The 22,572-nt window shown below is 47.7% G+C and overlaps 1 protein-coding gene across 3 annotated transcripts in view; it reads right to left on the reverse strand.

Moving 5' to 3' along the window:
- Window positions 1-22,572, reverse strand: part of LOC135907512 (calcium-activated chloride channel regulator 1-like) — a 135,788-nt gene that overhangs the window by 63,857 nt on the left and 49,359 nt on the right. For all 3 annotated transcript variants that reach the window (XM_070520901.1, XM_070520900.1, XM_070520902.1), the window contains one exon: window positions 6,839-7,126. In XM_070520901.1, coding sequence (XP_070377002.1) covers window positions 6,839-7,126 — 288 coding nt within the window. The remainder of the gene's footprint in view (window positions 1-6,838; window positions 7,127-22,572) is intronic.

The following is a 22,572-nucleotide window of genomic DNA, read 5'->3' on the forward strand; positions in this document are numbered from 1 at the left end:
GTCCTGCTGGGGGCGCGGCAGCAGGTCTATATCAACTATTAAGAAATGGGCTGACAGATGGAATAGCACACTGTGTTGTAAAGTTTGTAAACAGGGATAAGGTGCCTCAGGCGAGCCTTTCTGAGGCATCGTATCCCTGTGTACAAACTTCATATCAACTATTGGTATTTTGGGTATCTAAGTTTTAAAAAGGTAGCCCTACTTAATAGGCTACATACCAGGGTGATGTACAGGATCACTAAATCTTCGCCAAGTGTTCAGTTGGCATAGCATAAAGCAACCGCAGCCATGTCCAGTTAAAAACGGGCTCTCCTTTCGCGCACAGCAACAGATCAGAACGCATCTTCTGTGTTCCAGCATGCATATATCTTAAATTCCACCCAAACCCTCAACGGTGTTCACCAAAATTAATTACGTGGCAGCTATAGTTGCCATGGGACAGTGGCGTAAATTATAGGCTTGTAAAAGCACACGAAGTCTAAAGCTTTGGATCATGAGTGTTTTTTGGAAAGGTTCTAATTGAATTGCACATTTTACTCCTTGATAGTACGTGAGACAAAACTGCACAACGCATGCATGAAGCACCGTGGGGCCACACCATATAGTCATCTTGCTATATCGTGATTAGCAGGCGCTTCCTACAGTCCTGCAAGGGCAGAAATGAAAAGAAACGTTTCGGAATATTTGCTAAACAAGAAAATAACATGCACACTGCAGGGCACAGGAACAATGGTTCTTGACCTTCATGCGTGTATATTCGTTGACACAATTGCTTCTGCCATGAGAGCGCGCTTGATATAAGGCCTGTAGTCATAGAGAAAACGCCGATATATTAATGTTTAATTAGCACCCAACACACCGAACACTACTAACTCCTGCTAACGGACTAGTTGGTATATGGCTTTTAGAAGTGGTGTTAGGTGGAAATGTGATTTAATGTGACTCATCCCTGAATGTTGGCATGCCTGAGGGTATATAAATGAAACATCGGGGAAAATAAAAATCAGTTGCTAGTGCCTCCCCGTAGCTGAGGAAGAAGAAGAGGCTGCGCATGGTTGCACCGCACATGGGTTCCGCCTTTACATCACTAGACCCTGGATAATTGACGTGAACGCCGCCACAACCAGCCTCAATCGACTCCTTACGTCGAGCGGAACACGCGGACACCCAAAGCTATACTGTGAGTCGCTTGCTCTACGAATTACCGGACTCTGAACTTCGCAAGAGGCGCCCGCCAAGCTAAGCCGAAAGACGGGTATGGTCTAGCCGAAGATCTTGACCCAGTTCGGCGCACCAATGGCCACCACTGATGGCACCGAGATGAATCTCGAGCACGCACAAATCCCAATTCCTGATGAACCTGCCGGCGGAGACTGGCTCACTGTTAAGTACGGTCGGAAGAAAACATCGACTCCCACCAATCCACCCTTCCAACCCCGACACCCATCGGGTCCTCCACAACCCCGACTCCCACCGCTGGCTCGAAACGACCTCAAGGTAATCATCCGTCTCCGAGAGGGACTCAACCTTGCCACCTCGACCACGCCACAGGTTGCTGAAGGCATCAAGCTGGCATGTCAGCACCCCACTACTGAGCACGTACAGACCCTTACTGTAAGAATTGACCCTGCACAAAACACCGCTGTTGCTAGCACACCAAACGAAGAGCTAGCTATGAGCATCCGTCACATCACTACAATTCACCTGGGCGATCGAGAATTTGCAGTCACGGCATACGTGGCCGCACTCGACAGCTCTGTCAAAGCGGTCATTCGCTGCATTCCCGCAGGAACTCCCACAGAAGTCCTCCTTAACGGGCTCTATGCACCTGGCCGTGAAATCTTACACGCCCGTATGCTCAGACAACCCGCTGCGGTAGTGATCAAATTCACTGGCAAGGCTGTACCCTTCTATGTGCGATTCTACAGTGGTGAAGTACGATGCAAACCACATACCAACGAACCACGCATTTCTGCCGCATCTGCCACCAAGTCGGCCACCGGACCAATGTATGCCCAACTCCAGAAGCAAACGTATGCCCCTAGTGTGGTTCACGGAGCCCCACTCAGGACCACCCCTGTCACCCCCGGTGCGCCTTATTCCAGGGGCCTCATCCTACGGCTTCCAAAGAGGGCCCTGATCGATTGAAGAAGGCATCCTCAGCATCCGAAAGGACCAGCCGCCGGGACTGCTCCACGTCTCGGCCACGTACAGACCGGCCACGTCCAGTCTCGGCCACGTACAGACCAGCAACGGAAGTGTTCGCGCTCGAGGTGTCGCTCCTGCTCGCGGAACCAGCAAGGAGCGACCCGGAACCTGAGTGGACCTGCTGTACCGGAATCACAAGCGGTGAGCTGGTCAGCATGGCTTTTCCCTTCTCACACAGTCCACCAAGAAAACACCCTCTCATCACGTGTACACACAGCACCCACCCCCCACAATTCTTCACCCATACACAATACTGATGTTCAACTGCAAATTCTAGCTGAACTAAAGGCCATCAGAGAAGAAAACGAACGCCTTCATGAAGAAAACAACAAACTTCGAACGCATATTGCGGAACTATGCGCCACTCGTACCGCCACTCAGCATTCCACAAGAATAACCGGACCCTCAATGCCATCATCGTCGGAACATTCTGAACCCATGATTTTCGCGGAATCAGCAAAACCGACAGAAATAGCACAAGCCGAGGAAAAAGTTGATGTACTGCAATGGCAGCTTCTATCAATGCAAGAAAGCATTGAGCAATTGGCAAGTGCTATTGAAGAACCACGGCTCGCAAAATATCAGCGACGCAAGACTGTTAGAACTCTAGTACAGCAGGAAGTATAGGAGGGATACCCTGCCGATCCACCCGTCAGCCAGGACGAATAGAAAAACCAACCAAAGGAACGAAAACGCACTCATAATGTGGCAGTGGCATTGCCGCAGCTATAAACGCAAGCAAGGATCACTGAGACAGTACATAAGTAACTCCTAAACGACACCAAGCGTAATTGCACTACAGGAAACAGGCACACACCCAACTCAAAGGGGCTATAACACACATACCAGCACGCCTGAAAGCCGCGTGGCCGCACTTACAGCTAAACCTCTCACAGCCACAAAACACACAATAGACGGCAGTGAAGTCGATCACAACCTAATTGAGATCCCGCCGCTCCAACAAGGCCGAAAGAGCCTTTTCATACTGAATGTATACAGCCCACCCAAGTAGAAGCAGGGAGAGTTCGACTACTTGATCACTATTGCGATTAGCATAGCCAAAAATAATTGTCTGCTGATTGTAGGCGACTTCAACGTGGCTCACCAGGCATGGGGCTACACGGCAGCCACATCACAAGGCCCTGCACTCCGGTGCACAATGCAGCAGCACCGTCTCACCATCCTCACAGACCCCGCATACCTCACACGTCTAGGAAACAGCGTCTCCTGAGATACTGAGATACATGCCCTGACCTCACCCTCACTAAAGGGAAAAACAAGCTGCCTGGCACAACACGGAGGAAACTCTGGGCAGTGACCACTGCATACTGGCCATCACATTGAACATTACGCATGCGCGCCACACTATAAAAAAGACCACAGTCACAGATTGGACAGCTTTTCGCAAAGAGCGAGCGGATGATTTCTCAACGCGTATTACGGATCTCGAGCAGTGGATACGACAGCTCCACCAAGACGTAGCCAGACATTCGAAGCAGATCACACTCACCACAGACATACCGGCCGTAGACCCGCACCGTCTTCACCTCTGGTTGAAGTTAGGAGATGGAAGTGCGAAAAACATAACCGTAAGTTGAAACTACGCATAGCGAAACTCACGCCAACCACGGAATTTTTTGCTGGAGAGCTCACCCGTCACAACTGGCAACAACTATGCAACAAGTTGCAGGGTAATCTTAGCACTGCCAAAACATGGTCGCTGCTACGCCATCTTCTTGACCCCACACAAAGCAAGTCAGTTAGCCAGCAAACAATCCAACGTATCCTCCACAACCATCCGGGTTCTGATGACGAAATCCTGGAGGAGTTGCGGGCGCGGTACATAAGTGATTTCGAACCCGCACAAGGACAACCTCCAACCTACAGCGGGAGCGACAATTACGACCTCGACAAGCCGATCACTATCACTGAGGTGCAACAAGCACTCCATGCACTCACACGAAACACCACCCCAGGCAAGGAAAAAATAAATAACAAGCTCCTGCGCAATCTGGATGATGGCACCATTCAACCTCTTACTGACCTCTTTAATCATCACTGGGAAGCGGATAGACTACCAACAGACTGGAAGCACTCGGACATCATACTCATTCCAAAGCCAGGCAAACTCTCCAGCTTAGAAAATGTAAGACCAATCTCACTGACTTCATGCCTCGGCAAGCTTCTGGGACATGTCATTCTCAACCGGCTTCAACCTTACCTGGAATCCAGCGACCTTTTTCCCTAAACAATGTTCGGATTCCGGCCCCACCTTTGCCTACGACATCCTTCTTCAGCTGAAGGAACAAGTCCTTTAACACATCTCACCGCACAAAACTGGAGCGATTTTAGGACTCGATCTCAAAGGCATTTTGGACAATGTGGCTCACCATACCATCCTTACAAACCTAAGCCTCACGAACTGGGGTCGTAATACTTACAATTATACTTGCCTTTCTAAGCAACCGCACGGGCACAATAGTCATTGGCTCACTCAGAACCCCGACGTTACCTACCCACAACACAGGAACCCCACAAGGTGCTGTTCTATCACCTACCCTTTTCAATATTGCTATGATGAAATTACCTGACAAACTCAACGCAATACCAGGAATCAGGCATGCAATATATGCCAATGACATCACTATCTGGACCACCACTGGTTCCGGAGGAGAGAAACAAGACGCCCTTCAACAAGCGACTGACGTCGTCCAGCAATATGCAAAAACAAGCGGCCTCTGGTGCTCCCCCGAGAAATCAGAACTATTAGTCGTTCGACAGAAATCGCGAAGAAAACTCAATAAACTAGCAGACATCACACTCCCTCCCTCCAACGACATAGAAATACCCACAGTAAACCGCGCCCGCATTCTCGGAATCCACATACAACAGGACGGCGGAGGCGCATACACCTTCCAACGTATCAAGCAGACCACCTTCCAAATCATGCGAATGGTCAGCCGTATCACCACCAAACAATACGGACTGAAAGAAGACGACATAATAAAGCTCGTCCAGGCCCTGATAATCAGCTGCATTGCCTATGCTGCCCTGTACTTGCCCCTCAGTCCCAAAGAGATAGATCAATTAGACGTACTTCTTCGGAAAGCCTACAAGCAAGCGCTCGGCCTACCCCAGGGAACAGCGAAACTCAAGCTTGAAGCCCTAGGAGTCCATAATATTATAAGAGAAATTATAGACGCCCGCCTCACAAGCCAATAAGAACGACTAGCCCTCACACCAACAGGAAGAACAGTCCTAGCTCGCCTAGGCTACGCCACACACCGCAAAGGCCACGAACAAGCAATCCATCTGGCCCCCAACTTCCGGGAGCACATCAACGTAGCCCCTATCCCCAGAAGCATGTACCCAGAACATCATGCCGATCGTCGCCAAGCTCGCGCAAGAAGTCTACAGACAAAATATGGCAGTCTCCTCACTATACTATACACCACACTATACACAGATGCCGCGCAGTACCCCCAAAAAGCAGCCTTGACGGCCAGCGTTGTCAACTATAACCTAGAAGAGGTGGTCTCGATGACCGTCCGCACTGCCAGCGCCCTCGTAGCGGAGGAGACAGCCATCGCCTTGGCCATCACCTCTAGTCTGACAAACGAGTACATCACAATTATTAGCGACTCCCAGGCAGCTTGCCGTAGCTACGTGAGAGGTCAAATATCTTCAATCGCCCACTGACTCCTCAAACAAGCCCCCCAATTCCCGGACGTTGAAATAGTGTGGGCTCAAGGGCACGAGTCCCTCCGTGGAAATCAGCGTGCGCACGCTGTAGCCCGAGCTCATGCCTCCCGGGCGCCACAAGAGAGGGATACAGACGCATCCATGGAGCCCGTACCATTACAATACAACGCCATACTACAACACCACATATTGAACAGACGACAATACCCACCTCCACACAAGACCCTCTCACGTGAAGACGCTGTAACATGGAGACAACTACAAACTAATAATAACCCACATTTAAGCAGACTACACGCAATCCAACCTACGCTATATTCCCACAAATGTCCCCTTTGTAATGATTACGCCTCCCTATATCACACCACATGGGCGGGCCCCAACGTGAAGGCAGCCCAGCAAATACCCAACCCCACACCCGAACAGTGGGTGGCTGTGCTGACTAGTTCGGACCCTCGTAACCAGCAGCAACTGGTGCGGCGGGCTCGGGAGACAGCAAGAGCCGCAGGAGTCCTGGACTAAGGGCGGCTCCCGCACAAGCAGGAAGACACCTGCTTCTCTGTTATTTTTTTAATAAATGTTTCTCCTCCTCCTCCTCTCCGTATCTTTTATTCTGTTCCCTTGTTTTACTTTTTGCGACTAAAACCATTTCTAAAAGTCGAACTCTAGCATCATTACGCCTCACATTACCTCCAACATGCCCAACTCACCTTCGCTTGCGCTACATGTGGATACTGCGTGCTTCATTTAGATCTGCACACGAAAAGAACGGGCATCTATATTTACCGAACTTCTTTAGTGGCACTGAGAGCTTGTCTGACTATAGATTTTTCCCTCTAGCGAAAACATTGCACAAAGGCTTTGAAGCAAAAGGATATCCAATACCGTTCATGTTGCATGGTGTAATCCTAGGTACCAGGATACTGACCGACTGATGATATGTGCGCTCGTGCGTGTGACTGTTGGCGCCTTGAATGTCGGTTCTCACTGCGTTTCCAAGGGGATCAGGAAAGAAGTAGCTTTGCCCTTTCGTTTCTGCAGCCAGTTTCTCAAGCCTATGTTCGGCATTATCACCCATCGCCATAGTCACAACCTGGACCTTTGACGCCAACAGCTGCAGCCAGACGTCGTCCATGGATGGGTACTCATTCTCCATGCCATCGGTGAAAAGCACAATTATTGCGCATTCTGGAGTCTCGCTGGAAGTATTCAGCACCTGCGCATAACAAAAATTATGCAGATTTCACGCACAGGGGCAATCGATGTAAGCGAAGCTTTCCGGGCTGGATGCTGTGATTGACGATAATTAGCAGTGACGATGAAGCCTAAAGCTTAATTTCTTCACTGTTTAGGCTAACACGAGAATGTTGAGTTGTTAAACGTTACCTTGCCTGCATCACTGCTGTTTGTGTGCCGAGTACATAGAAACCCAGGGAGAGGTGTTTGCTTGAGGCGTTGTTGTGGGCTATATTTTATAACCTCTGAGAGCGGTAAAGCGTTGTCATTGCCTCACGTGGCATATCGCATTGTAGCAGAAGTATTATAATTGAATTGGACTATAGGGCTGTACTTGCCAAAACCACACTCGGATTATGAGGGAAGCTGTAGTGGTGGACTCAGATTAATTTTGACACCGGGACGTTCTTTAACGCGTCCCAAATGTCAGTGCACGTGCGTTTCTATTTGGCCCTAGTCGAAATGCAGCTGCCACTATTCAGATCAAATTCACGACCTCTAGAAATGTCATATCCGCAAGGCTAACGTGGCGGGCACAGAAGTGTTGATTTGATGGTCGACCGCTTCCGTAGTGTCTCCTGGACCTGGCCGAGCGCTTTAATTATTCCTGCGCTGCGTCTGCATGTCCTGCGTAAGTTTCCAGCTTGACATATTTGCATGGCACCTATTTTTTACAAATAGCAGAAACGTACTGTAACGTCACATCATCATCAGCCTGGCTACGCCCACTCCAGTGCGAAAGCCTCTCCCATACTTCTTCAACTACCGCGCTCATGCGGCAATTGTTCCCATGTTGCACGGCAAACTTCTTAATCTCATCCACCCACCTAACTTTCGGCCGCCCCCTGGTGCTCCTTCTCTTGAAATCCGGTCCGTAACCCTTAATGACCTTCGGTTATCTTCCCTCCTCATTACATGTACTACCAATGTCCATTTGTTATTCTTGATTTCAACTAAGGTGTCATTAACTCGCATTTGCTTCCCCCTCAACCATTCTGCTCTTTTCTTATCTTTTAACGTCAGGCCCATCATTGTTGTTTTCATAGCTCGCTGCGTCGTCCTCAATCAAACTAGAACCGTTTTCGTAAGCCTCCAGGTTTCTGCTCCGTCGGTGAGTACTGTTAAGACACAGCTGTTAAACACTTTACTTTTGAGGGATAATGGCGTCCTTTTGTTCATGATCTGAAAATGCCTGCCAAACGCACCCCAGCTCATTCTTATTCTTATTATTTCAGTCTCATGCTCTGGATCCGCGGTCACTGCCTAAGTAGAAGTATTTCCTTACCACTTCCAATGCCTCGCTACATATCGGAAACTGCTGTTCTCTTCCGAGATTTTTCTCTCAAGGCCAGTGCGAATGCATTGTAATTGGTTCCCTGAGTTATTGAGCAAGGCAATATCATCAGCGAATCGCAAGTTACTAAGGTATTCTCTATCAACTCTTATCGCCAAATGTTCCCAATCCTCGCCTCTGAATACATCCTGTAAACAAGCTGCGAATAGCACTGCAGAGATCGTTTCTGCCTGTCTGACGCCCTTCCTTATTGCTATTTTGTTGCTTGCTTTATGGAGGACTACGGTGGCTGTGGAGCCGCTATAGATATCTTTCAGTATTTTCACATAGGGCTTCTCTTCACCTGATTCCGTAATGCCTGCATGACTGCTGAGGTTTCAAATGAACCAAAGGCTTTCTCGTAATCAATAAAACCTATTTGTAAGGTTTAAGCTATAAATAAGGTTAAAGGTACTGTACCGTACCATGAACGTACGCTTATCCTGTTTCCCCGCGACCGCTGCCGTTTAGTAGTGGGGTTCCTTACCTGCTCAGGTCACCTCCCGCTCTCTTAATTGAGAAGAAAGGGGGTTATCCGAGGGCCCCGTTTTTATTAGTCATATCATAGGAAGCCAACAAACACTGAAACACTGATACCAAAGGTAATATAGCGGAAATTACTTGTGCCTAATAAATAAAATAAAGAAGCGATGAATAAATGGAAATGAAAGTGGATGAAATAAACAAGTTGTCCCAAGTGGGGAACGATGACACAACCTTCACATATCGCGTGCGATGCTCTACCAATTAAGCTACCACGGCACCATTTCCCTGTCCACTTTTTGGGGTATTTGTGTTTCTTAGTAGAACCCTGGCAGTGTTAGCCAGAGCCACCACTCAAAGACCCTGGCGGCGGATGTGGAACATCCTTTCTGCCGCAGCCCTCACGAGAGCGTCATCTTCTTGAGTTAAGGCAATCGCTCAAAAAACCCCCACATGCTACCTGAAGGCGTCAATGTTGCGGGATTCGAGAGACTCGTTATGCAATAAATGGCAAGAAAAACGGTTACCTGAGGGGTCTAATTTTTATTAGTCATATCATAAGGACCCAAGAAACACTGACACCAAGCAAAACATAAAGGGATATACTTGCACATAATAAATTAAAAGAAAAAAACACTATATATTGCAAATGAATGAAGAAACAACAGTTCCCCTCTCTTGTATGGGGACTGCTTCTTCTCCTCCCTCTCCTTCTCATCATCTTCTCCTCTCTACAGTTCAATCTGGGCCCCTCTGGCGTCACACTTTAGTAGAAGGGTAGCTGATGCTGCTGCTGCTGCTGATGATGAAGATGATGCCTGATGATGATGATGATGGCGACGCCTGCTGCTGGTGATGATGATAACGCCTTGCAGCAGCAGCAGCAGCGGCGGCAGCAGTGGCAAACAGCTAGCCGCAAGCAGCAAGCAGGTACCAGCAAGCATCAACTAGCAGCTAGCAGCTAGAAACAAACAGCTAGCAGCAAGCAGCTAGCAGCTAGCCGCTAGGAGCAACTAGCTAGAAGCAAGCAGCTAGCAGCAGCAGCAAGCAGCAAGGAGCAGCAGCAGCAGCAGCAGCAGCAAAGGCAAGAGAAGAGGTAAAGAAAGCTTCGCTTTAATACAGAATCTACAATATATACGAAGTATTGCGAGAATTAGGAATATAATTAGTGACATTTTGCCCTTCATCATCATCATCATCATCAGCCTGGTTACGCCCACTGCAGGGCAAAGGCCTCTCCCATACTTCTCCAACAACCGCGGTCATGTACTAATTTTGGCCATGCCGTCCTGCAAACTTCTTAATCTCATCCGCCCACCTAACTTTCTGCCACCCCCTGCTACGCTTCCCTTCCCTTGGGATCCAATCCGTAACCCTTAATGACCATCGGTTATCCTCCCTCCTCATTACATGCCCTGCCCATGCCCATTTCTTTTTCTTGATTTCAACTCAGATGTCATTAACTCGCGTTTGTTCTCTCACCCAATCTGCTCTTTTCTTATCCCTTAACATTACACCTATCATTCTTCTTTCCATAGCTCATTGCGTCGTCCTCAATTTGAGTAGAACCCTTTTCGTAAGCCTCCAGGTTTCTGCCCCGTAGGTGAGTACTGGTAAGACGCAGCTATTATACACCTTCCTCTTGAGGGATAATGGCAACCTGCTGTTCATGATCTGAGAATGCCTGCCAAACGCACCCCAGCCCATTCTTATTCTCCTGAATATTTCTGTCGCATGATCCGGATCTGCCGTCACTACCTGCCCTAAGTAGATGTATTCCCTTACTACTTCCATTGTCTCGCTGCCTATTGTGTACACATGAAAAAATTATTAGATTTGTTCAACAAGATTTCGAGCATTTGCCAAGCAATGTTCTGTGCGCTGCATAACCTTTGTAGCATGATTTTGTCTTTTTTCTCAAGAAGAAAATTTGCAGATGTTCGAAGACTTGGTTTGCTTTGTTCATGTATCTAAGCGTTCAGTTATGACAGTAATGAACGTAATGGGCTGAGTACTTCAGCGTGTCATTGCTTAGTTTACGCTTCACTCATTGCGTGAAAGGTGCTTTACCTGAGTGGCGTAAGTATGGAATATCTTTTTAACGGGGTACGGTCGCGTAAACCCCCCCTAAATCGAATTTACAAGTTTGGCACACAAAAATTGACTGCACTAAGAGAAACAAACTTGCGGAAGCGCGATGTCGTGCGCCTGCCCAAAGCGGTTCAAATGTCGCACCGAAGTGTGCCGCGCGCCCTGGCGTTTAAAAATGGCGGTCGGAGGGCGGCTTGTTCATCGTTGTCGCTTGCGGTTTTCTTCGTTATGGCATGGTATTTTTTTTGCTTGTGTATGTGGTATGTAAATATTTGTACTAAAAGATCATTTATTATTAAAAAGAAAGGGAGACATTCACCCAATCGTAGCAATTGCCACAAAGGAACCCCATACGGGTTCCTCGAAAGAAAAGCATCATAGTTGATGAAAAATTTGTCCTGGACAGGTGCTCCAACTCGAAACGATCGTCTTTCTAGGGCAGCGGCTCTACCATCTGAGCTAACCAGGTGGCTCGCAGATGTCAGGGCGAACTCGAATTTGTTAACAACTCGAAATCAAGAGTTTGACGAAATTGTCCTTTGCGGAAAAGAACTATTAGGTAAAACGGTTGCTTTTGCTTACGTGGTCGTGGTCGCTTCTGTTCCGAGTCTTAAAGATATTACTTGCCCCGATGATGGCATGGTCGTCCACCAAATAGAACAGAAAAAAAACTTTAAAGGTAATCGGTCTTCTGAGGAAACGTATTCATGTTCGAACACAGAACACCAATGAGTCGCTCAAGCAACTCATCTGGTGCAGCTGCTCAAAGAAAACTTTGTCAGTGCTTACATATTGAAGACAGCAACTAACAATGCTGTAGCTTACTACAATGACAGTAATTCAGCACGAAAAGCTCTTCGGGAGGCCCATGAAATTTTTCTTGGTCTGTTTGGTAATATTACCCTTTACAAGATAGACAAAGAGCCTGTTGACAGGGCAGAATTCTACTACTCTGCTGAGAGGGCAACTGATAAAAAGGAACACTAACTACTGCTTTCGAAAGACTTGCCAGAAATTCAGCAATGAAACGTAATTTCTTGGGGCAATTTGAGCATCCACAGAGAGTATTAGAACATCAAACTTCATTTCTCTTAAATTTCAATTTTAAATAATTTTTCAAATTTAATCTACCTTTTCTCAGAAAGAATTCATCCAATTCCATGACACTTTGTATATATGTACTACAACCAGTCATAAATACTCCTAACAAAATCTCTGATGATATGAGTGATAACACCATAAAAATTTACGCTGCAAGGAACCCCCCTTGTGGCTTTGTGCAAGCAGAGGTATTAATATTTTCGGGTGGGCACCCCTGAGTGCATATGATATTTTTTCTTAGTTCAGATATAACCTAGGGCTACTTAGAATAACCGTCTGTAATGTCACACTCCTCTGTGTGGCTGCAGAGAAAATGTACAACAAATATTTAAGTACACTGCAATTTTTGGAGTGAGCCAGAGGAAAGGTAAACCATCTGACACAAACGAAGTGTCTTGTGTTGTACCTATGAGCATCTTTTCTAAGCGCGTGAAATTTGATGCGAATAAATGCAACCGTTTCTAAAACATTATGTTAGAACTAACATGTACCATTTATTCAACCAAACCTTCCTAAAGCGCAGTGTTCTTATAGTACACATGCTTGCTTCTCTCCACCTATGCATGACTTTGTAAGCGTGAACACAACATTTTATCTATTTATTGTTTTACATAAAGATGGGTAACAACTGTATCATCTTTCTCAGCTGTACGCCTTGTGGGGACGAGGGGCTTGTGGAGCTTCCTTGACGCTTTTCAATTCGTAGCATTCATTATATAGTGACTAAGTCAAAAATTTCACGTCAAGCAAGAAAATTTATTTCCAAAATTATGGCGAGAATGTGCAGTTTAAGCTGAATTTTTTTACGCAGCTGATAGCTGCTATCTTGTGTAAGGTTGCAAAGGACCCATTGTTCGTGATACCAATAGGCGCATCACTAAAAGATATTCGACAACCCAGCCCACTTTCCCCGTTCTTTATATGCCATAGGGAGTAGTAAGGTGTTACACCACAACAAGAAATGCTTAAGCCTCCAGTAACAGGGCCACAGCAAGCAGTAAGGGGTAGGTTAACAGCCGGCTATTCAGGATGAAAAATAACTAACTTGGAACCAAAATGAAAGCATGCGGTAAGCCGTAGTAAGGGTCTGTAAACATATGCATCTCTCTCCTCATAAATCTCCCGCATCCGTAAATATATGTACGTGCATACTACATCAGCATAACCCTTACACACATAATTACAGTGCATAACACGTTCCGCCCCACCCTGACCACCGTATAACGCTACGCACATGTAGGAGCTTTCCTTCAGGGAGGTACCGCCCAACTTTTCTGAACGTTTCATGATTATAAGTATACTTCCTGAATAAATTCTTTCTGCCTCTACAATTTAAGTAAATGTGGTGCGCTGAAGGGCTCTTATACGGCAAATAGCGACCTAAGCTCAAGTTTTCTTGCTACTCTGTGAATAAAAACTGGAAATGAATTTTAACATGAAAGAAGAATACATGACGTGAGTACAAAATCACATAAGAAATAGACAAAGAAGAGGAAGCTCCTAAATTCTGAGATCAGGATCACAGCTCCTTTATAAACACGGGGAAACCTAAATGTCCCACCTTTTACGGTTACCATTCTGAAGTAATACTTCTATACTTAAACAGCTGTCGATACTCTCACATTTTTCTGTATGCGGTACTACTGGCGCGGTATGTACTACTTAGTGCGCCAGTACGTCCGGTCCTGCCTCATAGGCCAAGGACGCAGGACGCCACCTCAACATGCCACCGGCCCTTTGCAACTTTTAGCATGCCCCGCGCACGGGTTCGACCTAAACGGCCTTGACCTATACGGTCCGCTTGTCAACACTCCTAGCGGCAACCACTGGGTTATTGTTGCTATCGACCACCTCACGCGGTACGCCGAAACTTCAGCCCTAGCATCTTTCACAGCCGAAGACGTCACCAGTTCTTTTTTTTCAAAACCTGATTTGACGCCATGGAGCACCTCGAGAATTACTGAGTGACCGTGATCACGTTTTTCTCTCAGACGTCATTGCAGCATTGCTAAAGGAGTGTCGCATCATTCACCGCACTACCACGGCATATCATCCTCAAACTAAAGGGATGACATAGCGTTTCAAACGCACCCTCGGCGACATGTTGGTCATGTATGTTTCCTCTGATCACTTGAATTGGGATCGCATTCTGCCTTTCGTCGCCTGCGCTTACAATAACGATACGCAAAGTACCACTGGGTTCTCCCTTTTCTTTCTCCTTTATGGACACGAAGCTTCATGCACTATGCACAAGATTCTGCCTTACCGACCAGATGTTTCGGAGCGCACGACTGTTTCTAGAGCGGCTGCCTACCCTAAATAATGTCACCAGCTCGCTTCGTTCGTTCACATCCCAGGACCATTGGCGCCAAAAGCATCGCCACGATTCATCTACTGCGGCTACGTGCTTTGCTCCTGTCCGGCTGGTCTGGTTGTGGGTGCCCTCTACTCCTCCAGGCCTATGCTCTAAGCTGCTCTCTATGTACCACGGTCCTTACCGGGTACTCAAATAAACATTTGCGTTCAACTACCTCATCGACCCAACGGAAGCGCCTTCCAACTGGAGTGGTTGCGGCCAGGAAATGGTCCACGTCTCCCGGCCCAAGCAGTGCCATGACCCCCCTGTGTTTTTTCCGTCCTTAGGTCGACAGGATGGCTGCTCTTTTGAGTAGGCACTACGCAGTGGGCATGGTGGCAGTGCAAGAGAAGAAGACGAGGAGGAGTGCTTGCTTCCGCATTTCGCTATAGCGCCGACCTGTTTAAGCCTACTGCTGCAACCCAGAACTAGTGCTGCCAGCCGAACAACCTCGTCGCAATAATATATATATATATATATATATATATATATATATGCATATATAGACTGCGCCGAGGTGTATTGTCATTCACAACGTTGTAGAACGCTAGGTAAAGGCACTGCAAGGGCTGTCCGTAGCACGGGGCTCACTCGCGATCAAGGCACGGTCCTTCCTCTTCCTCGTCTGCCGGCACGTACACAGGGGCGCGTCTGATTCATTACAATGCCCCAGGATCAAAGCGTAGCCATCCTGGCGACTGAGGGTGTGAAGAAAATGAGTGGGTCATAAAAGGTATCAGGCGGTTGACGTGTACTGTCTCTCGGCCATGACGACGCAGGTCTGGTGACATTGTGAGCGCCTCGACAATGTAGCTGACCGGCGAAGTGGCCTCGATGATATGGTAGGGCCCGTGATACTGCGCCAGGAGTTCAGAACAAAGTCCAGGAACGTGGGCTGGTATCCAAAGCCACAAAAATGAACCAGGAGCAAAGTTGTGCGGTGGTTGATGAGCATGGCCAGTGAGACACAAGCACGTCAAAAGACGTGCTTGTGTCTCACTAGTCAGAGCACGTGCCAGCTGACGGCAATCTTCCGCATATATGGCGACTTCGGAAAACGGAGTATACTCTGTAGCGTCAGGTTGGTACGGCACTATGGTGTCCAATGGGCATGAAGGCTCACGGCCATACATAACGAAAAAGGGGGAGAAGCCCGTTGTCGCTTGCATCGCGGTGTTGTGTGCGAACGTAACAAAAGGCAGTACGGTGTCGCAGTTGGAGAGATCGGATGAAATGTACATCCGCAACATGTCGCCAAGAGTGCGATTGAACCGCCCGGTCAAACCGTTGGTTTGGGGATGGTACCCGGTCGATTTGCGGTGAATTATCCTGCACTCAGCGAAGAGGGCTTGGACGCCCTCCGACAGAAAGACACGGCCTCTATCACTCAGTAGTTCTCGCGGAACACCGTGGCGAAGAATAAAACTTCGAAGAATGAAGAAACCAACGTCACGGGCGGTCGCTCCTGGCAGAGCTGCAGTCTCAGCGTAGCGAGTAAGGTGGTCTACGCCGACGATTATCCACAGATTTCCACACCCGCTACATGGAAAAGGGCCGTATAGGCTGATGCCGACGGGGTCAAACGGACAACATGGGTACGGTAACGACTGCAACGGTCCTGTTAAACCCTGGGTAGGTGTCTTGCCTTGTTGGCATGTAGTACAAGACTGAATGTACTTTTGCACAAAGTTGTACTTGGCTCACCAATTATAGCGTTGGCGCAACCATGTGTAAGTTTGAGGACGCCGGCATGAGCGCTGAGGGGATCAGCCTGAAAAGACGCACATATGTCAGAGCGCATATGACGAGGTATAGCAAGGAGCTATTCCCGACCGTCGGGCATGTAGTTGCGGCGATATAGAAGGTTGTTCCGCACGGAAAAAGTGGGTTGCATGGCGACGCAGTGCTCGTGTCGAAGGGGTGTCAGACGGAGCGGCAAGGTAGTCAAGTAGCATTAGAAGTGTTGGGTCCTTGCGCTGCTCTGTGAGCATGTCAGTGATGGCCAACGGTGACAGTGTGGACGAGGAAGGCGACAAAGACGCTATATCAGGCGTCTCTGTCGGCGTCTTGCGACAGGAGCGGTACATAACACGGATGTCGTACTCTTGCAAGCGAAGCGCCCAACGTCCCAAGCGTCCCGACGGGTCTTTCAAGGAAGAAGGCCAACAAAGGACATGGTAGTCAGTAACTACTGCGAAAGAACGACCGTAAAGGTATGGGCGAAACTTGCTTAGTGCCCAGATGATCGCTAGGCACTCCTTTTCTGTGACGGAGTAATTTAATTCTGCTTTCTTTAGAGTACGGCTCGCTTAGGCGGCGACATATTCATCATAGCCAGCTTTCCGTTGCGCTAAGACGGCGCCAAGGCCAACTCCGCTGGCATCAGTATGAACTCCCGTGGGAGCACCAGGATCGTAGTGACGAAGAATCGGTGGTGAGGTCAACAAGTGGCGCAAATGCTGAAATGCTGGATCACATTCAGGTGACCACGCTGCTATGCCTTTACTGGCGGAAATTAAACTTGTCAAGGGCGCCATCGTGTATGCGAAATTCCATACGAAGCGCCGAAAATAGGAACATAAGCCAGTAAAAAATACGAGGGTTTTGATATACGTGGGCTTTGGGAAGTCTGAAACGGCGCGGAGCTTGTTTGGGAGCGGCAGGACGCCGTCTTTCGACGTAACGTGACCCAAGATGGTTAGCTTGCTCGCAGCGAAACGGCAATTTTTGAGCTTAAGCTGTAGAATCTCATGCAGGAGAGCGAGGTGTGTCGGAAAATCGGTTGAGAAGACGACTATGTCGTCGAGGTAACATAAACAGTTCTTCCATTTGTGTCCGCGAAGGATGGTGTCGATCATACGCTCGAAAGTAGCAGGCGCCTTACACAGCCCGAAGGGCATGACGTTAAGCTCGTAGAGGTCATCGGGTGTAACGAAGGCGGTTTTCAGACGGTGAGTTTCGGCCATAGGAACTTGCCAGTACCCAGAGCGCAGATCCAAGGAACAGAAATATTCTGCGCCTTGTAAACAGTTGAGAGCGTCATCGATGCGAGGCAGTCGATAAACGTCTTTTCTCGTTATCTTGTTTAGGCGTCCGTAGTCGACAAAACAGCCAATACAACAGGTGAAGACAGGGACTTTGAGAGGGACGGATGACTCTACGTTTAGGCATATTGTCCACTTGCTCTGTGATGATTCGGTGGTCTTCAGCGGAGACACGATACGGGCGCTGTCGCAAGGGGCAGTGGGAACCGATGCCGATGGTGTGAGAAACACCGGTGGCGCGGCCCAATGACGTCTGATGACAGTCGAAAGAAGAGAGAAACTTGTGAAGGAGAGTGAGAGGTTCGCGGCGATGAGATGGGGAAAAGCAGGGCCGATGGCGTTGTCAAAACCCACTGAAGTTGATAAATCTGAGACCGAAGCGATGGCGTTAGTGTGACGAAGGGAGTCGGTAGGAACATCGAGATCGTCAAAGTAGTCGACAGCCTGGAAGTATGCTACGGTCTCTCAACGCAGAAGGCTGATCGGGTACTGGTACTAGTTGCTGACCAGAATCACAGTAGACAAAGATGTTATAGTAAGCACGGCAAAGGGGAGAACAATGCCTTTGCACTGAGCAAACAAATCGGATGGCGTGAATGCTGCAGTGGCGTTGGATGCGGCATCAGACGGCAGGGCAGCAGCCATCGACGACTCAGGGGGTATGGTTGTGTCGTCATCAACCATGAGTTTGTCGGCAAAGTGATGAGAGCTGGTCAGCATTGATTCACATAGTGGTAAAAGCGACACTTCTGCACGCGAACAGTCAATGACAGCATGATGACGAGACAGGAAATCCCAGCGAAGGATGATGTCGTGAGAGCACGATAGTAGCATGAAACACTCGATTATGTAGAGAACGTCGTTGATGATGACACGGGCCGTGCATTCAGCTGAAGGGTGAATTCGCTGCGAGCTGGCAGTGGCGAGTGCCAGGCCAGAGGGAGCTGTAGTCACTTTTCGTAATTTGTGACAAAGGTTCTCGTGAATGACGGAAACGGCTGCTCCGGTGCGGGTACTCCCACTTCGAAAATGGTAATAACATTTTGCGACGAAGAGTGAGGTCTTCAAAACGTCGATGCATTGCAGTTCTTGCCTCGGGAACTGCGCCAGTCAGTTTCCCTCTTCAGTGGGAGCTAGATGACGCAGGGGTGAAATCGAACGGCGACGAGCGGAAGGGGACGCCGAGTTTCTGACCGGCGATCAGTATCGAGACGTCGCGGTGGAAATTGAGGCGTGGCAGCGTATTCTGGCGTTTAGCTGCGCGTGGTAAAGGTGGTACGCGTAGTTGGGGCGCGTCGGCGACAAAAGCGCGCCACATGGCCAGCGATGCCGCAGGCGAAGCAGATAGGCCGGTTGTGTATAGTACGCCACGTCTCGGTGGGACTAAAAAACTGTGGTGACTGTCGGGCAACTGGAAATGAAGCCGGATGCACGGGCACGGGTGCCGCAGGTGACCGTGCAACCACGGCTGCATAACTGAGCGGAAGCAGCGTAGGATGAGTGGCAAAGTCGGCATGGGGCAGCGGCACACTCATAGGATTGGGTGGGGGGGAGGGGGTCGTAGCAGCTGCAGGAAGCGCTTCAGATATCTGAGTCCGGATGGTGTGCTGCAGCATTGGAGGCAAAGCTGCCGTAGGTGCGTCGCTGTGAGGCAGCAGCGAGTGCTGCCTGGCCACCCCTTCGCGAATGAAACCTTTGATATGCTGTGGGAGGGTCGACTTGGTCATGTCAGGAGAAAGCGCGATGCTCGAAGCGGAATCGGCGTTCTGAATGTTTTGGCGGGCGTCGGAACGTTGGTAGTGCAGCTCGTCAATTCCCTGGCAGACGCTAATGAGGACGGATACGCTAACAGACACTTTAGCTTCTACTTTGATTCCTTCCAAGCATTTGGTCTACATGACAACGTTGGCGCATTAATCTATGCATTTGAGCTCATCGTAAAACTACGCATTGGTAATTATGTTTCCCTCAAGACAAGATTCCATGGATAAATTGCAGCATACTGCCCATATCACATGGTGTTCGTCGTCTTCGCCTATTGAAAAAGGCACGTAATCCTGACATTATTATTCCTTTTACCACTGCTAAGAGAGAACTACGTATCAAAATGAAAACAGTTAAAAACGTTTATTTTCAAGTTGATCTAGCACGATTATTACACTCGAAGCTGCGCAAATTTTAGACTTCTATCACACCAAAAAAACCGCTACAGTTTCCAAGACGACACAGCTATTTTTCTGATCCCTCCGATATAGCTAACGCTTTTGATGTGTACTTCCAATCAGTGTTCAGGCACGACAACAACTCTCTCCCGGTATTCACAAATACTATCATCATCATCGCCATCATCATCATTAGCCCATTCATGTCCACTGCAGGACGAAGGCCTCACCCTGCAATCTCCAATTGCCCCTGTCCTGCGTCAACCGACTAAATAGCACCCACAAATTTCCTAATTTCGTCTCTCCGTCTAGTCTTCTGCCGTCCTCTACGGCGCTTCCCTTCTCTTGGTAGCCATTCTGTTACCCTAATGGTCCAACGGTTATCTAGTCTGTGCATTACATCATCTGCTCAGCGCCATTTTTTCCTCATAATGTCTATAAGAATATTGTCTATGCCCGTTTGCTCTCTGATCCAAACTGCTCTCTTGCTGTCGCTTAAGGTTATGCTTAGCATTCTCCGTCCCATCGCTCTTAGCGCGGTCCTTAACTTGTCCTCAAACTTCTTTATCAGCCGCCAAGCCTCTGCACCATATGTCTGCACCGGTAAAATGCAGTGATTGTATACTTTCCTTTTCAATGATAACGGTAAGCTTCCATTCAGGAGCTCACGATGTCTGCCGTACGCGACCCAACACATTTTTATTGTTCCTTGAATTTCCTTCTCATAATCCGGGTTCCCTGTGATTAGCTGACCTAGATAAACGTACTTCTCCGCAGATTCTAGAAGCTGACTTACGATGCTGAACTCTTGTTCCCTTGCCAGGTTATTTATCATTATCTTTGTCTTCTGCACATTATTCTTCAGTCCCACTCTTACACTCTCCCTGTTAAGGTCCTCAATCATTTCTTGTAACTCGTCTGCATTGTTGCTGAATAGAACAATCTCATCGGCAAACCGAAGGCTGTTGAGCTATTCGCCGTCGATCTTTACTCCTAAGCCTTCCCAGTTTCATAGCTAGAATACTTCTTCTAAGCATGCAGTAAATAGCATCGGAGAGATTGTGTCTCCTTGTGCGGCCACTTTCTTTTTAGGTATGTTTCTGTTTTCTTGTGTAGAATTAAGGTGACCGCGAAATCTCTGGAGATATTTTCTAGGGTAGTTACGTAAGCGGTTTGTACTCTTTTATTACGCAATGCCTCTATGACTGCTGGTATCTCTACTGAATAAAATGCTTTTTGGTAATCTATGAAAGCCATATAGAGAGGTTTAGGGTACTCTGCGAATTTCTCGATAACCTGGTTAATGATATGGATGTGATTCATTGTAGAGTAACCTTTCCTGAGGCCAGCCTGCTCCCTTGGTTGACTAAATTCCAGTGTTGTCTTTATTCTATTGGATATAATTTTAATATATATCTTATATAATACTGGAAGTAGCCTAATCGCCTATATTTTTTTTTAGTTCTTTGTCATCGCCCTTTTTGTGGATTAGTATAATGTTTGCATTCTGCCAGTTTTCTGGGACCCTTACGGTCGATATACACTTCGTAGAGAGAGCCGCCAGTTTTCCTTGCATTATGTCTCTTCCATTTTTGATTAAATCGACTGTTATTCCATCCTCTCCTGCCACTTTTCCCAGTTTTTTGCCTTGCAAGGCCTTTCTGACCTCACTTCTACTTATAGGAGGAATTTCTGTATACTGTTAATTATTGTTTTGAATAGAGCGCTCCTGAGTCGTCTGGGTACTGTAAAGGTCAGTATAGAATTCTTCCGCTCCATTTACTATATTTTCGAGATTGCTGGTGATATTACCCAGCTTATCTTTCAGTGCATACATCTTGGTTTGTCCTATGCCAAGTATCCTTCTCACTGATTTCAGGCTACGTCCATCTTTCACGGCTTCTTCAGTCTTTCTCACTTATAGTTTCGATTATCACTTATTTTTGCCTTGTTAATCAGTTTCCACAGTTCCGCGAATCTCTTAAGTTGGACACTTTCATTCTTTGTCGTTTCTTTATCAGGCCCTTTGTTCCTTGGGAGAGCGTGCCTACTGGTTGCCTTGGTGACTTGCCTCCCGCTTCAACTGCTGCCGCTGAAGCCAGCCTAGTTACGGTTTTATTGATTACCTCTATGTCATCATCATCATCATCTCTCTGCTCTGAGGCTGCATATTTGTGTGCAAGTACCAGCCAAAATTTGTCTTCTTTTGCCCTTACTGCTTCTAAGTTGAGCTGTTTTTCCTTGACCAATTTTGCTCTTTCTCTGGTTAAATTGAGGTGGATCCTGATGCTCACTAACCTATGATCACTACATTTTACCCTACCTGCTATTTGAACATCCTGCACTATGCTGGGACTGGCAAAGAGCATGATTTTTTTTTCATTTCTTGTTTCACCATTAGGGCTTTCCCAGGTCCATCTTCTGTTGCTACGTTTCCTGAAAAAAGTGTTCATTATTCTCAGTTTATTCCTTTCTCCGAATTCTGCCAGCATCTTACCTCTAGCTTTCTAGAATCAACACCGTAGTTGTGAATTGCCTGTTCACCCGCCTGCTTTTTCCCAACTTTTGCGCTGAAGTCCACCATTAGTGCTGTATACCGCGTTTGCACTTTTCTCATCGCTAATTCAACATCCTCATAAAACTTCCTCATCGTCGTGACTGTACGTTGGAGCGTAGGTTTGTACTATCTTTAATTTATACATTTTATTGAGTTTGATTACGACTACTGCTACCCTCTCGTTCATAGTGTAGAATTCGTCAATGTTGCCCGCTATGTCTTTAGGGCTTAGGAATCCTATCCCGTATTGCTTCTTATAAGGGAGGCCTCTACAAGAGAGGACCTGGCCACTATTCAGC

This window comes from Dermacentor albipictus, chromosome 6 (assembly GCF_038994185.2).
Source record: "Dermacentor albipictus isolate Rhodes 1998 colony chromosome 6, USDA_Dalb.pri_finalv2, whole genome shotgun sequence".
In the NCBI taxonomy this organism is placed as follows: domain Eukaryota; kingdom Metazoa; phylum Arthropoda; class Arachnida; order Ixodida; family Ixodidae; genus Dermacentor; species Dermacentor albipictus.